A 15,159-nucleotide genomic window follows, 5' to 3' on the forward strand; every position below is an offset into this window, starting at 1 on the left:
TTCGCAGACACAACCGGGATTTCCTGTTGATGAGAGAATAAAGATATTTAGTGTATTTATTACATTTAGATTGAATATCTTCAATGTGATTTTTAAAAGTAAGATTCCGATCAAGTGTGAGTCCCAAGTACTTCACGTGATCAGACCATTCTAAAGAAACCCCATTAAAAGTTATGGAATGATTTTCATTAGGTTTTAAAAAATTTGCTCTTGGCTTATGGGGAAATAAAATAAGTTGAGTTTTGGAAGCGTTAGGAGAAATTTTCCACATTTTCAAGTAATTCAAAAAGGAATTTAAATTTTGTTGCAATCTACTGCGTACCACCCGTAAATTTCGACCTTTGGCTGAAAGCAAAGTATCGTCAGCAAATAATCTTCTACCTTTTCCTTCTGGGACATCAGGAAGATCAGAAGTAAAAATATTGTATAAAATTGGCCCAAGTATACTGCCTTGAGGGACACCAGCTCTAATGGGTGTCCTTTCAGAGCATGAATTTTGATAGCTTACTTGTAAGGTTCGGCTAGTCAAATAATTTTGAATAATTTTGGTGAGATATACAGGAAAATCAAATCGAGCTAATTTAGCTACTAAACCTTTGTGCCAAACACTGTCAAAAGCTTTTTCAATATCAAGAAGAGCAACACCAGTTGAATAACCCTCAGATTTGCTAGCGTTAATCATATTAGTTACACTCAAAAGTTTATGTGTAGTAGAATGTCCATGACGAAAACCAAATTGTTCATCAGGGAAAATAGAATTCTGATTAATGTGAATCATCATTCTATTCAAAATAACTCTCTCAAATAGTTTACTTAAAGATGGAAGCAAACTAATTGGTCGATAACTTGAAGGCTCTGAAGCACTTTTTCCAGGTTTCAAAATTGGAGTTACTTTGGCATTTTTCCATTTATTGGGAAAATAGGCCAAGTGAAAACATTTGTTGAAAATTTTAACTAAAAAATTTAAAGTGCTTTCAGGCAACTTTTTAAGAAGAATATAGAAAATCCCATCTTCCCCTGGAGCTTTCATATTTTTAAATTTTTTGAAAATCAATTTAAGTTCATCAATATTTGTCTCACAAGAACTTTCAAACACATTTTGCTTTGAAAGAATATCATCAAATTCTAGGGAAATTTGAGCATCAATTGGACTTACAACGTTTAAATTAAAATCATGAGCAGACTCAAATTGTTGGGCTAATTTTTGAGCCTTTTCTGAATTAGTTAAAAGAAGTTTATCCCCATCTTTCAAAGTAGGAATTGGCTTCTGGGGCTTTTTCAAAATTTTAGTTAATTTCCAAAATGGCTTTGAGTAGGGTTTTATATCCTCTACTGCTTTAGCAAAATTTTCATTACGAATGAAATTTAAACGACGTTTGATCTCTTTTTGAAGGTCGCAATAAATTAATTTCAAATAAGGATCTCTAGTACGTTGATATTGGCGTCGACGAATGTTTTTCAGTCGTATCAAAAACTGAAGATCATCATCGATCAAAGGTTGATTGAATTTATGTTTAACTTTAGGTATTGAAGCGACTTTAGCATTGACTATTGCAGTTGTCAAATTTTCTACAGCCAAATCAATATCTTCTATTGAATTCAATGGAACGTTTACATCTAAATTACGTTCAATAAAATTCATATATCGCTCCCAGTTAGCCTTTTGAAAGTTAAAAGTTGATTTTAAAGGGTTTTCAATGGGACTTTGGGATAAAGAAAATGTTACTGGAAGGTGGTCTGAATCGAGGTCCGCATGAGTAACTAATTGACTACAATGCTCGCCTAAATCCGTTAGAACCAAATCAATTGTGGAGGGATTTCTAATTGAAGAAAAACAAGTATGCCCATTAGGATATTCAACAGTATAATAACCTGCAGAGCAGTCATTAAACAAAATATTCCCATTTGAATTTGAGGAAATATTATTCCAAGATCGGTGTTTTGCATTAAAGTCACCAATAATAAAAAATTTAGATTTATTTCTGGTGAGTTTTTGCAAATCTCCCTTCAAAAAATTTTTCTGTTCGCCGCTACATTGAAAAGGCAAATATGCGGCAACAATTATAATTTTCCCCATAGAAGTTTCTAATTCAATTCCAATTGTTTCTAAGACTTTTGTATTGAAAGAAGGAAGAAGTCTAAATTTGAGACGACTATTGATGACAATAGCTACACCCCCACCTTGTCGATCAAGTCGATCATTTCGTAAAATTTTAAAGAAAGCATTGCTTTTCAAGTTATTGTCTGGCTTTAAAAAAGTTTCAGTGATGGCAGCAATATGTATGTTTTGAGTTTTCAAAAATAAAAAGAATTCATCTTGGTTAGCCAGCAAAGATCTAGCGTTCCAATTCATAATATTTAAACATCTATTTGGATCCATGAGGGAATCGTAAAGTCATAATAATTTTGTTAGCATAATTAAAAGAAGTTTGGAAAGCTTCAAACATTGAATTTGCTTTCAACATAAGTTGCATCATTTCCATTAAGTTTTGATGCAAAAATTTTAATTTTTCCTCAGTAATCTCACCCAAATCAACAAAATTGTTAGAATCAGAAGAGGAAGGAGAAGAAAAAGTATTTAAATTTCGGGGATTTTCCCAAGCCTTCGCATGAACGTTGAGACTTGGTTTTTTCCCATTTTTATTAGTTAAACCTGAAGAGGGCAACCCATTTTCAACAACCTCTGAGAACGATAAACAACGAGTCTGTGGCGCAGAATCAGCCCAGGTAACATTAAAATCACTTCGGGTATTACCCAGCCGTGAATCCAATGTAGGCCGAGGCTGACTGCGAACAGGCAGGTTGTTTGCCGGTCTGACGTGTGAAGACGAAAAAGAGGAAAGAGGAGAAGAAACTTTTCTGGAAACTTTGGGATTTTTCCTAGAAGCAACAATTTTTGCCCTAACGGGACATTCTAGAGAATTCGAGGAATGATTACCTGCGCAATTCGCACACTTAAAAAAATCTGTTTTTGGCTTATCACCACCAAAAAGGCATTTAGATTTTTCATGATCGAATGAGCCGCAAAACATGCATCTGGCATTCATTCTACAATTTTTAGTGCCATGACAAAAAGCTTGACAACGACGACATTGCGTAATATTTTGTAAAAAATTGGTATGGGATTTACGAAAAGGTTCAAATTTTACTCGACAATGAAACATAAGACGAGCCTTTTCCAAAATTTGCAAATTATTGACCTGATCCTTTTTAAAATGGATCAAATAAAGCTCAGGAGCAAAACCAACACTACTGGTATTATTCGTGTTGGTTCTTTTCCTCATTTGAATTACTTGAATTGGAGAGAAACCTAACAAAGAATTTAATTCAGCTGTGATCTCATCCGGTGTCTGATCGCCGGTGAGACCACGAAGTACAACTTTAAATGGACGATCACTTCTAGTGTCGTAAGTAAAAAATTGATGTTTTTTATTATTCAAATAATTTAAAATTTTTTGAAAATCATTAAAAGATTCCGCCAATATACGAGCAGTTCCCCTTCGACCGATCTGAAAAGAAATCTTCACATCCTTAACGGAAGTGACGATTTCTTTTCGAAAGGCATTGAAGTCAGGAATCGTGACCGTTATTGGTGGAATCTTTTCGTTTTTAAGAGTATAAGAAGAAGAAGGTTTCTTAGTACTCTTATCAGAATTAAATATGAATATTTCCTCATCACCGATATTATGAAGGACATCGAATGAATTGGAAATTTCAACTTTTTTGGGCGATGGACCTGAATTAGTTTCGGCAATTCGCTTTCTACCAGCCCTTGACCCAGTCGATGACTTCCCCATGCTGGAAAGAAAAGAGAAAATATGAATAAAAGAAAATGAAAATAATTTTAGCACTGAAAAGTGCTGATTGAAAAACAGGTAAGGAAAAAAAATAAATAATGTAAAATGTTCCTGCAGGTACACAGCAACGATACGATGCTCCGGCGTACGTGTTGACGGCTCAACGGTACAGATGGAAGTGGTTGGATTCCGGTTGATGAGGTTGATTACCTTACGGTCCAGATTTGGGTAGATGGTCCTGGTTTTCTGCCTCTTCCTGGCAAATCATCGAGCGTATAGTGTTCCCCGAACTTGTGGATGATGGATTTTACGCTTGCCGGATGAATGTCGAAATGTTTCCCCACTTCATTCATCGCGATGCCCTTCTCTCGCATCCAAGTGTCCAACAAACGAATTTTATTATGTGTGTAGCACCAAACCGAATAGCAACAGTTTTACTAGCGACACTTTTTACTGGCGAGATTTCTGTCATTCGTAGGTTTGTTATTTTGTTTTCAGTTCAGAAGGCGAATTCAATGTGGTGCACAAACATTGTTTACGTTATTGATTGTTGATTTTCCTTGGGCCATCAATCGCATGCTTCAAGTCTCCTAGGAAACTGGCGATGCATCGTTCTGATTTTCAACGTCGCGACGTATGCGACGTGTCGCTAGTAGGCAAAGCTGCTATGGTTATTAGCGCTCATATTTTGGTTTTTATCTGTATGTATTATAACTTCTTTTTTAATTCGCGACATTTTGGGAGAAACGAATGTTTCAAACGTACACAAAGCGCTGGTTCACTCTTGACAGATCAAGATGCTACATACAGGTGAACACAGTTGTGCGCGTTCACGCGTTAGTAAGTAGAAGGCCCAAATATGTTTATAGTTAATTTTTGATACACTCCTTATATCTTGTTACAGTAGTGTTATTACAATAAAGCATTTCCCGACTTGTCAACCGAACAGCTGATTTCTCATGTTTACAATTTTCGGCATCTGGTGGTAGGGTAAAAATAACAACAACACTACGCATGTTCAATGGCCGGATAGTAACGAAACCAAATCGGGGGTGCAATAGTAATGGTTATGCAAAATTCTAATTTTTAAAACTAGCTAAAATTAAAAAATTGTAGACATGACATACTTTGGAGGTAATGTTGATGTTATGTAACGTTAATTTGAAAAAAAATATATCTTTTGAAGAAATAATTTAACAGTGCTAATCTCCCAAGTTCAAAATGGCGACCAGTAGGTGTTTACATTTTTCAAAACAAAAACAAAATACTACCCTACCACCATCTGTCTCAGGAAATGCTCTATTGATCGTTTGTCAATTGTCAAAGTATTATCAAAAATAATACAGATTGGGACGATACATTTTACCTACATTCCTTCACTGGACTGGTAACAAAAAAAAACTATGACCGATTGGTCTTTAGATTGTTACTCTCTGTGACCGGAAATAATTGATTTTTGTTATGATGTACAAAGCCTGATTATGTTACTGCATCAGAAGTATCCAATTTAGAATCTACTAGGGAATAGTGATTTGACACGAACAACAAGTAGCTGCATTTAATTCGAAGCGAGCACCGTCCTTAAGCTTATTTCCAAAAATGCACGCCACCGGATTGGTACTAATTTGCGGATTGTTTACGACTTCCGGCCTTCTACAGGTGGTGAACGCAGAAGACAGCCTGTTGATTACCGGGAACGCTAGGAACCGATCGCGAGATGTGATGGATGCCCAGTTCGATCGTTTCGAGCAGGTCCTAGGCTTCGATTTGATCAACGCATCCGCGGTACGGGTTCGCAAATTCAACCGGACCACCTACGTACTCAATGGGACCGGCGAATCCTTCGTGGACTTTGACAACAACTATCTGTTCCACATGTCGATGGCTCACAGCAAGCTGGGCAACGATCAGTTCAAGATGTCCCCGCTGAAGCTTGTCAAGGCACCGGTGTGTGACGTGCTGAACGGAATGTACAAAGAGTTCCAGCACTTCGGGCTAGGTTATACCAACTTTCCGGAGGTCGGTGAGGAGTATTTTTGCCCGTTTTCCAAGGGTGTGTACTGGGTGAAGGACTGGCCGGCCATGACCGACTGGGTAACGCCGTTTGCCGCTCCCGGATACTGGCGGTTTACGGCCGATTTGCTGGATCTCGAGGATAATGTTGTAATGCGCATCAACATGTACTGGAAGCTGTCCAGGCATGAGGTTACGGCCGGAACGCAGTGATAAGATAAGTTTTTTGGAGAATAAAGTTGATTTTCATATATCGGCACAAAGCTTTGCAGAGTATTTTGTACTTTGCTGAGGACTTATTTTTTGCAAATCTGTATACTTAGAGCAAGTTCACTGTTGTTGTGGGGAAGTGGTAGAAATTTTGACACTGGTAGCACATTTTGAAAATTTTACCATTCAAAAATGTTTTCAATATTTTTGGGCGTTGTATTTTTTACAGCACTGTTTCTATTCCAGCAGTATGTGATAGAACTATTGCTATTTTTGCATCACAGCATGCGAGATAACAACACATGTTGTAAAAATAGGGAAAAGTTTTCAAAATGTGCTAAAAGTGTCAAAATTTCTACCACTTTCTCCCAACACGAGTGAACTTGCTCTTATGCCATCCCTTTTCGAAGGGTTCTGTATTTTTGGTCCAAACATCCGGTTTAGACCCAATGTGGTGAAAAGAGAAGCGATGAGAAAGAAACGTTGCAAAGGAAGTAGTGAAGTTTTTTCATCGTAAACATAGTTACCATGGTTTTTTATGTAAACAGTGATAAGTAAGTAAAATGAAGTTATTCCAAGTTACAGCAAGTAGTCTAGGTTTCTCCTTTCCAGTTCCTAAAGGGCTGCAACAACAAAAATATTCAATATCAGATAGTATAAACTTAGGCGCTTTCTAACATTTCGGGCCTTAATAATTTCCAATCGAAATAAAGTTTTTTTTATGCGAAAATTAACAATTTATTACCAAAATAAAGCCCTAGTAGATTATCAGCAAGCTTAAAAACTACACATTATTATCGGCCCTAGTCCGCCCGAATCTCCCATCTGGAAGTCAACCCGGCCACCGGTTTCCCGTCCTTGGTCAGGGTAAACTCGGACCAGAAAGCTCCCTCCCGCAGGAACGGTTTGTACTCCTCCCCGTCGAACTCGAAATCCTTGATCCAATAGTCGGCCGCCGGGAGCGGACACTTGTCGTAGTGCGGGAAATTGCTCACATCCTTGACCACGTCGTAGAAATAGCTCTTGTAGGTGGTTCGCATGTACTCGCAGAACGTCTTCTGAATGTTGAGCAAATCTTCACTTTTCGAAACGTCTTCGCCCACCTCGGCGGCACTGAGCCGCATGTTGACGGTGTAGCTGTCGTCCATGTCCACCAGGAGCCGGGCATGGCCGGACATTTTGAAACTCATGTCCGAAAGCTTTTCTCCGGTGTAGTTGTAATCGAGGTACTTCTCCGAACCGTCCAACTTGTCCAACCCCATGAAGTGCATCTTGAATTCGGGCTGCAGGTATTAAAGAAGAAAAAAAAAACAATTTAAATGATACCTAGATATTGGGTTTTGATTTAATGAACTAAAGGTTGTAAATTCTTTTCAACAGACATCAGGTTCTTTATATCAAAATTATTTAAAAATTTTCTTATGACAAATGCTCAGATGTTGTCTACACAGAGGCGTTTCACAAATTGTACGATTTTCGAGCATTTCACTTCCATCCAAGCAACCAAAAGTCCCTAAAAACAGGTAAACATAGTGCCTTCTTTCTATTCTCCTATATATTATACATTTGAAGCGCGCCATAGGAATCGTGTCCGAACAAACTGCGAAAAATCGTCAACGAGCTGTTCCCACAGCATGGAGAAGTTACATGGCCGAGGGTCCCATACGACTGGGATACGAGTGAAGAGGAGCAGATTTCGCTGGAGGAACTGCGCGACACCGCTAAGTCCCTCCAGTTGAACAAAGCTCTGGGTCCGGATGGCATCCCTAATGTAGCAGTGAAGGCCGCGCTCATGGAACATCCTGAAATGTTTCGGTCATCACTGCAACGGTACTTGTATGAAAGGGTCTTTCCAGACGTGTGGAAGCGGCAGCGATTGGTGCTCCTGCCAAAACCGGGTAAGCTACCAGATGACCCTTCAGCATATCGCCCGATATGTCTCCTGGATACTGCTGGAAAGGTGATAGAGAAGGTGGTACAGAGCAGGATCCAGCTCTACACCGAAAAAGCGAACGGCCTATCCGATAAACAGTTCGGTTTTTGGAAAGGCCGCAGTACGGTGGATGTCATTCGACGTGACATCGAAGGGGCAGACGAAGCCAGACTAAAGAAGAGGAGAGAGACCGGTTTTGCGTAGAGGTCACCCGTGACGTGAAGAACGCCTTCAACAGCGTCAGTTGGGCAGCGATTGCGTCGTCGTTCATTCGTATGAGGATTCCGGCATATATCTGTAGGATTGTGGAGTGTTACTTCCGTAACCGCCAACTACAGTATATGACCAGCGAGGGACTGGAAACAGTGAGAGTCTCGGCAGGGGTTCCACAAGGATCGATACTTAGCCCGGTATTGTGGAACATTATCTACGACGAACTGCTGAGACTGCGTCTCCCCACGGGAGTGAGACTTGTGGGATTCGCCGACGACGTGGTTCTCCTGGCATCGGGCCCATCAAACGGAGAGGTCCAGCTACCCGCCACAGTAGCTATTGAGAAGGTGGAAAGTTGGATGAGCTCCAAGAGCTTGCGTCTGGCTCACCACAAGACCGAGATGGTGCTGATCACCAACCTTTCAGCAGATTTCAGCACAATCAAGGACGATTGCCGCTGGACCGTGCGAAATCGAATCGAAGCGTACGATCAAGTACCTGGGGGTGATGATCGACGACCGGCTGAGCTTTACGGCCCACGTCGACTACGCCTGCAAAAGAGCGGCAATGTCGACAGCAGCTCTTTCACGGACCATGTCAAATAACTCCTGGCAAGTGTGACCTCGTCCATTTTGCGGAGCGGCAGCTTTGAGCAAGCAGTGTAGCCTACGAACATTCTGCAGTGTGTAGCGGCTGATGAACCTGCGAGTAATCAGCGCATACCGAACGGTGTCCTCGGTAGCTGTTGATGTTGTGGCGGGGGTGATGCCCATCTCGGTCTTGCTAGAGAAAGATATCTTCTGCCACGAGCACAGGCATATGTCCGATGTGCGGAAACATGCCAGAGAGGCTTCGATGTCCAACTGGCAGCACCAGTGGGACAGCTCGGAACGTGGCCGGTAGACTCATCGTCTTATCCCTAACGTCGGATTCTGGATGGATCGGAGACACGGAGAGGTGAATTTCTGCATGACACAGTTCTTGACTGGTCACGGACAGACTTGTAAACCATCGACATTTTCTCTGACAGTCGCGCATCAGTTTCATTGTTCGTGCCATCAAACGAATGCGACCGAAAACTTGCCGAACAGTCGACTACCATCAAACGAAACGACATTCATTCTTCTTTGTGTGATTGTCGAACGAAATTTCGTGTCTTGGTACACGAGAGGGATAATTTGATGGTCAAACGACCATAATTCCCGACAGTTTACGACATCGCCTATCTCTTTCACGCAGCAGAACTTACAGACTCAATAAGTAAATGCAATCTTTTCTATTCACTCCCTCCTGTTGAAAAAAAATTCGCAATTCTGCAGCGCTGGGTGATGTTTGGATGTGTTGGTCGAACAATGTGGAATTATTATCTCGATTATCTACGCAAGAGTGATGAAAGTCAAACGACTAACCACAACAAAGATCAAAATTTCATTTGACATTTTTTTGCTCTCCGATCAAACGATTGCGCTCTCCACGATTGTCACGAACGATGTGTGGTGATTGTCTCCGGAAAAATTCAAACGATGGTGACCTTTTACAAGCCTGGTCACGGATGCTTCATGCAGTACCATCATATCGGTTTTGACACGTGGCCTCGTCTTTCTGCCCAACCTGCGGTGACACAGTTGAGAAACCAGAGCCCGTAGTGTTCAACTGTTCAAGGTTCGAAGGGGTACGCACTAACATGCTTGCCGCCTGCGGACCAGACACGACAGCCGACAGCATCGTGCGGAGGATGTGTGAGGATGCCAATTGGCGCGTGGTCAGCGATGGGTTCACCCAGACCGTGACTGCCCTGCAGAAGAGTTGGAACCAGCACCAGTCCGCGACCGATGTAGGGTGACTCCTTCATGTAGGATACCTCCAACGTTGTCGTCGTGGAATATCTGAGTCGAACGCGCCCTCTGCAGCGGAGGCTGTGGGGATAAGACATGACCTTCTCCGCAGTCAAACTCGCAGGGAGAAGAGTATTCACGTCGCGGAATACTCTCGGGTAGAGTGGTCTTACGTTGCCGTCGGATGAACCACTCGAGTCGGGTAGGATGACACATCACCGTCGGGATTCATCTGAGTCTCTGAGTGCTCTCGATTCGGCACACGGACGGGCAAAGGGGAAAGGCCTCGAGACAAACCCAGCGAAGCCAAGATCTCGAGTCGCTAGAGGATGGTCTCTTGCAGTGATCTTGAACAGAGGCGGAGCGCACGATAGTCGTGGGAATCAAGCTAGTCTCGAGTTGCGAGTAAAGGCCAGACCTCGAGTCGTTAGAGGAGAGGTCCTTAGTCTTGATTCGTAACAAGAGGCAGGGTATATATGCTGGAGTTTGACTTGAACTAGAATTGCCGATGAGCGCTTAAGCGCGGACTTGGTCTCCCATCTAGACCTGGCGAACGTAGGTAACACCAGAATCGACCACTGAAACGGGAGCGAATCGATCATAGATGTCATCTTCGAAGCCCGAGGTTGGTGTGCGATTGGACGGTAAGCGGGGCCTATACGCATAGCGATCATTTCGCGAAACGGCTGGGATTAGACATGACCTTCTTCGTGGCAGACCTCTTCGGAAGGGGGTAAACCACTGCCGGGGAATACCCACGGATAGAGTGGCTCTCGACGCCGGGAAAGCCTCTCAAATCGGTGCAAAGTCCAGAATGTGTGCCTTGACAGCTACGAGTCCAGGACGAGCTGCTCTCGGTCTGGCACACAACGGGCAGAAAAAGCCGCGGTTCAAAAATCCTAGGGTTGCCAGCCAAACGGATACAAAATGACTGGACAACGGTCGGAGTAGACTGACCCCATTGACGGAGAACGTCCGACCCCACGGTTTGAAGCATAATATAAGGTAACATCTTCTGCGTAGAGATGCCGTGGGTGCTCTGCGTTCGTGCGTAGGATGCTTCACCTTCGGGGAGTATCTGAGTAACGCGGTTCCGAACGATCGAAGCTGCGGAGATAAGACTTTACCTTATTCGCAGTGGAAATCGTTGGGAAAGGGTTATCTCACGATTGGGGAATACTAACGGGTTGGGTGGCTCCCGACGCCGGATGAGCAATTCAAGTCGGTGTAGGATGCCGTAACGTAATATTTAACTTTTTTTAAATTGCGACCCAGAGATGGATCTTGACTCAAACATTCAGTCAGCGAAACTTTTTTTGTAGGGAAATGAATCCAACTTAGATGAAATTTCAGGGACTAGATAAGAGAAAATCGATGTTGAATGTGTATTGAATGTGTATTAACATTCTACTACAGGAGACCAACCTGGCGTATGTCATACGCCAGGTTGGTCTCCTGTAGTAGAATGTTAATACATGGGCCCCGGAGAGGCGCAAGATGTGGGTTCAAGTCCTACCGGGAGACAAGGCGAATTTTTTTCGAATGTTTTTCAACATCGATTTTCTCTTATCTAGTCCCTGAAATTTCATCTAAGTTGGATTCATTTCCCTACAAAAAAAGTAATATTTAACTTTGAAGGCTTTTTTTTAAAGAAAATACGCAATTTTAGGTTTCTTCGGACACTTCACTCAAACTAAGCTTATAATTCTTAGTTAAAATTCTAAACTATAAAGCTAAGTTCAGGTTAAAATTATCGATTTCTTACCTCTTCATCAGCTGCAACCAGTTGCGCAGAAAAAAGCAAAATTGCAGCTACAACTTGTAGCTTAGCCATGTTGATTGACTTGAGAGAAAGCTAACGAAACGAACTTGCATTCGCACCCATTTTGGTCTCGCTATTTGTACTGTGGAAATCCGGAAACGATGAAATTGTAACAGCGTGTTCGACATGTGTACCCGAAAGTCAAACGGCCGCAGATCACGCAACAATTGGTTAACAGTTTTCTGGAAGTTACACCTCACTAGTGAGTGTCACCGCTTAACGAGATGAGCCCCGCTGCCCAATTGACCAAAAGGGCGACTAAATCGAACCGGCAAACCGGCACCTGAGTTAGTACCGATATTTACCTCAAGTCGTTCACATCGCAGTTGCAAGTCCTACAGCAACTAAACTTTCTGCAAAACACACGAGTGATTTATTGCCCCGGGGCGCGCACATATCTAACCGGGACTGTTATCGTATTATTCAGGCTAAGCTCCGCGTCTTGTTGATTGTTGGTGGTCGATTTTTGAATAACCGCAAGGCAGTTAAGGGATGAAGTGGATTGTTGTTGGGATTACCGTCCTAGCCGTATCGTTGATTCCGGGAATTTCCAACTTTCCGCAGCCAACGAAGAAGCCAAGCTTGGGGGGTGGCTGGTGGAGACCGCGATGGCCTGCCTTGGGCGACGCTGCCCGTTCCCTCGTGTTTGAAGATTGTGGTAAATTTTTTGATAAATTAAGAAAAACCAAACATAAAACTTGGCTTGTTGGTCTTTTCCTGTATCAATATTATAGGTGCCTATTTTGATGTTCAATCTATTCGGATTTCCAGCTGCTCTACTACCCCTTGCACCCTCTTCCGAGGGATGACTTCAACTGTGACGGTTGAATTCCGTACCAATGGTGAGTGAAGTTAGAATGCATAGCTATCGCAATAAAAAACTAAAAGCTATTCAGAAGATTTTTCGGGAGAAATGTGAAAGTTTAGAACATCGATATAATCAATTAACAGTTTGTGACTGTAACCACACATCATGACTGACACATGCAGTAATCCGAACAATTCAAATGTGTCGTTATAGTAGTGCAGCGGATCATTCAACGATGTCAACTGTTGGAGGTTGATGAAATCCACGGAAAATCGGGTCGGGCACATACAATGAAACATGCAATTATTGATCACTATGCTTTATCCATTACCTAATCCTAAGAAACAAAAATCACAATTTCACAATAACAAACCCTACTTAGGAACCTCAAAAATTTAATGTTCACTGTGACGGAGTGAAAAAAAGAACACGTGAGAAAACAACAAGCCATCGCCTACTTACCCATATTCTAAGAGGTGCCTGAATCTAAACTGTAAAACTTTTTCCACGCATCATTCGATGAGCATCATTGAAATCCTGTTCGTTTTCGTTTATTAATTTCTCAAATTTCACACCTTGCTTCTGTCTTGCGTCTGATTCTTCAATTTGTAAAAAAAATCTCTTCAGCTTCTCACCGCGCTTAACCGTATTCAACAAATCAAAAGTTTGTTTTGAACAATATATTTCTTTATCCCTCTAGGTGGCAAATTTTATTTTTTGCTTAAAAAAATCACAGAAGTTTAGTTTTATGGTTACAATTTTACGTTAAAGAAAAATTTTCAATTTTTTTTTACAAAAAAATGCATAACCACAGGGGCAAACGAACTCAATTTTCAGTGCCTTTTCGGTTGTTACACACTTAAAACATACATTCCTAAATTTTGAAAAATATCGAGACTGACTCAAAACTAAATTTTTATACACATACTGTTCAAATTGTTCCACAAATACTGGAGGGATTTCAAACTTATACGAAAAATAAATATTGTACTCATTTGTCGTTGTTCTTTTTTCTCAAATCCGCCTTTAGATGCGGTGAATCCAGAATGGATGTGATAGCTCTTACGTTGACCTGCCAATATTTTTTTAGACCGAAAAACACGGACCGAAGATTTCTGACGCTGCTAAAATTATAACTTTTCGAGATATAGACCCATTTCTCATTGACTTTGGCTTCAAGAATTCTTAAAGTTCCATAAAAATTTATTTTTCATTTTAAACAATCTGTTTGAGACACCTTCAATGATTTTTAGTTGAAGTCAATAGGTTTTAAAGTCTCACTTAAGTTTATTTTTATTATTGTTATGTGAAAACCCGTTAACTAAGAATGTTTTAAAGGTCTAATAATTCATTAGCACAATAATAAAACCTCAACTTTCCGTGGCTGTGAATAATGCACACAAAACTACTTAAAACTACTTGAGTTTGGAACTTTTACTACCAATCTAATTCTGTATTTTCACAAGTTTACCGCGACTACAAAGTAAATATTTGCCAAAGCTATTGAACTCTTTTCAACAGAACTCTCTATATCAATCGCATCAGCAAAGTATCGCATTTTTTCCCACAGACGTGTAAGACTGGACTGTTTTTCTCCTCTTTTTCTTTGCAGGAAGTCCACCGGCAACGGCGCTCCGACACGAGGCCTATTTCATACTGAACGCTATCCGAACTCGAGCTACCATAACACCAAACGTGTGCGATGGAACACAGTGTCCGCTACAATCGGATCAGGGTCTGCTTTTTGAGGCGGTCATCCAGGTTAGCCATCTACTTCCGGCGGTAAGTGGCGCAAACCTGCGTTGTTCTAAACAATTGAAACAATCTTTCGAAAATGTTACAGCTTCGCGGAAACCTTCGCTGGGAGCTGAAGGACGAATGGAACGAGGTGCTGCTCTGCTATCAGGTTCCGATTCTGATTACCAGTTGAAAGAGAAAATTGCGCGCGTTGCCGCGCTATAAAGCCTACCAATCTTGCCATAAAACGACGGTGGCGGACTCTGCTCGTCGGACGGGCAACTAGTTTCGTTCGAATCGAGTGGTAGGTGGCGGGGCAATGAGCACTTGGATGTGGAAACTGAATTTTGTAAACAACGGATTCTAGTCGATTTGAGATTTATAAAAAAATGGTGAATTTGTGAATCATTTGTGAGAAACGTCCTTGCGAAAATAACGTGCATTTGATAGGAGATTTGTTTTGCGGTAAGTGAAGCGTTCTATTTCAAAATATATGCTTTCTAAGATGAGCATTTCTAAGGAACTTCAATACTGCCAAAAATCTACGCTGGGAAAGCAGAAAAATTCGGCATTCTATATCCCAGAAACAACTTGAACAAATCATGCAGATTAAGTATCGACTTATGTAAAATTGACCAAATTTACACAACGCACAAAATTGACAATTTTTTTTCAAAATTGACAAATATCACTAAATTTGCAAAATAGATTAAATTGACAAAATTTAAATCATTGGTGAAATTCAAAAAGGGACAAAATGGACCAAATGGACAAAGTGGACAAAATGGACG

The 15,159-nt window shown here is 41.3% G+C and overlaps 2 protein-coding genes across 2 annotated transcripts; one reads left to right on the forward strand and one right to left on the reverse strand.

Moving 5' to 3' along the window:
* Nucleotides 1–6,739: 6,739 nt before the first annotated feature.
* On the reverse strand, nt 6,740–12,032 carry LOC129756774 (uncharacterized). The gene is made up of 2 exons (XM_055753782.1): nt 11,767–12,032; nt 6,740–7,303 (listed from the first exon to the last, which is right to left on the reverse strand). Exons 1-2 carry the CDS (start codon nt 11,833–11,835, stop codon nt 6,824–6,826), a joined length of 549 nt encoding a protein of 182 aa, XP_055609757.1. The 5' UTR covers nt 11,836–12,032; the 3' UTR covers nt 6,740–6,823.
* Nucleotides 12,033–12,127: 95 nt separating this feature from the next.
* LOC129756776 (NPC intracellular cholesterol transporter 2-like) lies at nt 12,128–14,732 on the forward strand. Its single transcript, XM_055753783.1, has 4 exons — nt 12,128–12,481; nt 12,558–12,665; nt 14,244–14,413; nt 14,475–14,732. Exons 1-4 carry the CDS (start codon nt 12,316–12,318, stop codon nt 14,559–14,561), a joined length of 531 nt encoding a protein of 176 aa, XP_055609758.1. The 5' UTR covers nt 12,128–12,315; the 3' UTR covers nt 14,562–14,732.
* The last annotated feature ends 427 nt before the right edge of the window (nt 14,733–15,159 follow it).

The sequence above is a fragment of the Uranotaenia lowii genome, chromosome 3, assembly GCF_029784155.1.
Source record: "Uranotaenia lowii strain MFRU-FL chromosome 3, ASM2978415v1, whole genome shotgun sequence".
Lineage (NCBI taxonomy): Eukaryota > Metazoa > Arthropoda > Insecta > Diptera > Culicidae > Uranotaenia > Uranotaenia lowii.

Bases quoted from the DNA above. Each gene is read 5' to 3' on its own strand.
- LOC129756774 (XM_055753782.1), bottom strand. From the start codon at position 11,835: ATGGCTAAGCTACAAGTTGTAGCTGCAATTTTGCTTTTTTCTGCGCAA. The intron at 7,304-11,766 runs GTAAGAAATCGA...TAATACCTGCAG, and splicing joins TGGTTGCAGCTGATGAAGAG to CCCGAATTCAAGATGCACTT.
- LOC129756776 (XM_055753783.1), top strand. From the start codon at position 12,316: ATGAAGTGGATTGTTGTTGGGATTACCGTCCTAGCCGTATCGTTGATT. The intron at 12,482-12,557 runs GTAAATTTTTTG...TCAATATTATAG, and splicing joins CCTCGTGTTTGAAGATTGTG to GTGCCTATTTTGATGTTCAA. The intron at 14,414-14,474 runs GTAAGTGGCGCA...AAAATGTTACAG, and splicing joins TTAGCCATCTACTTCCGGCG to CTTCGCGGAAACCTTCGCTG.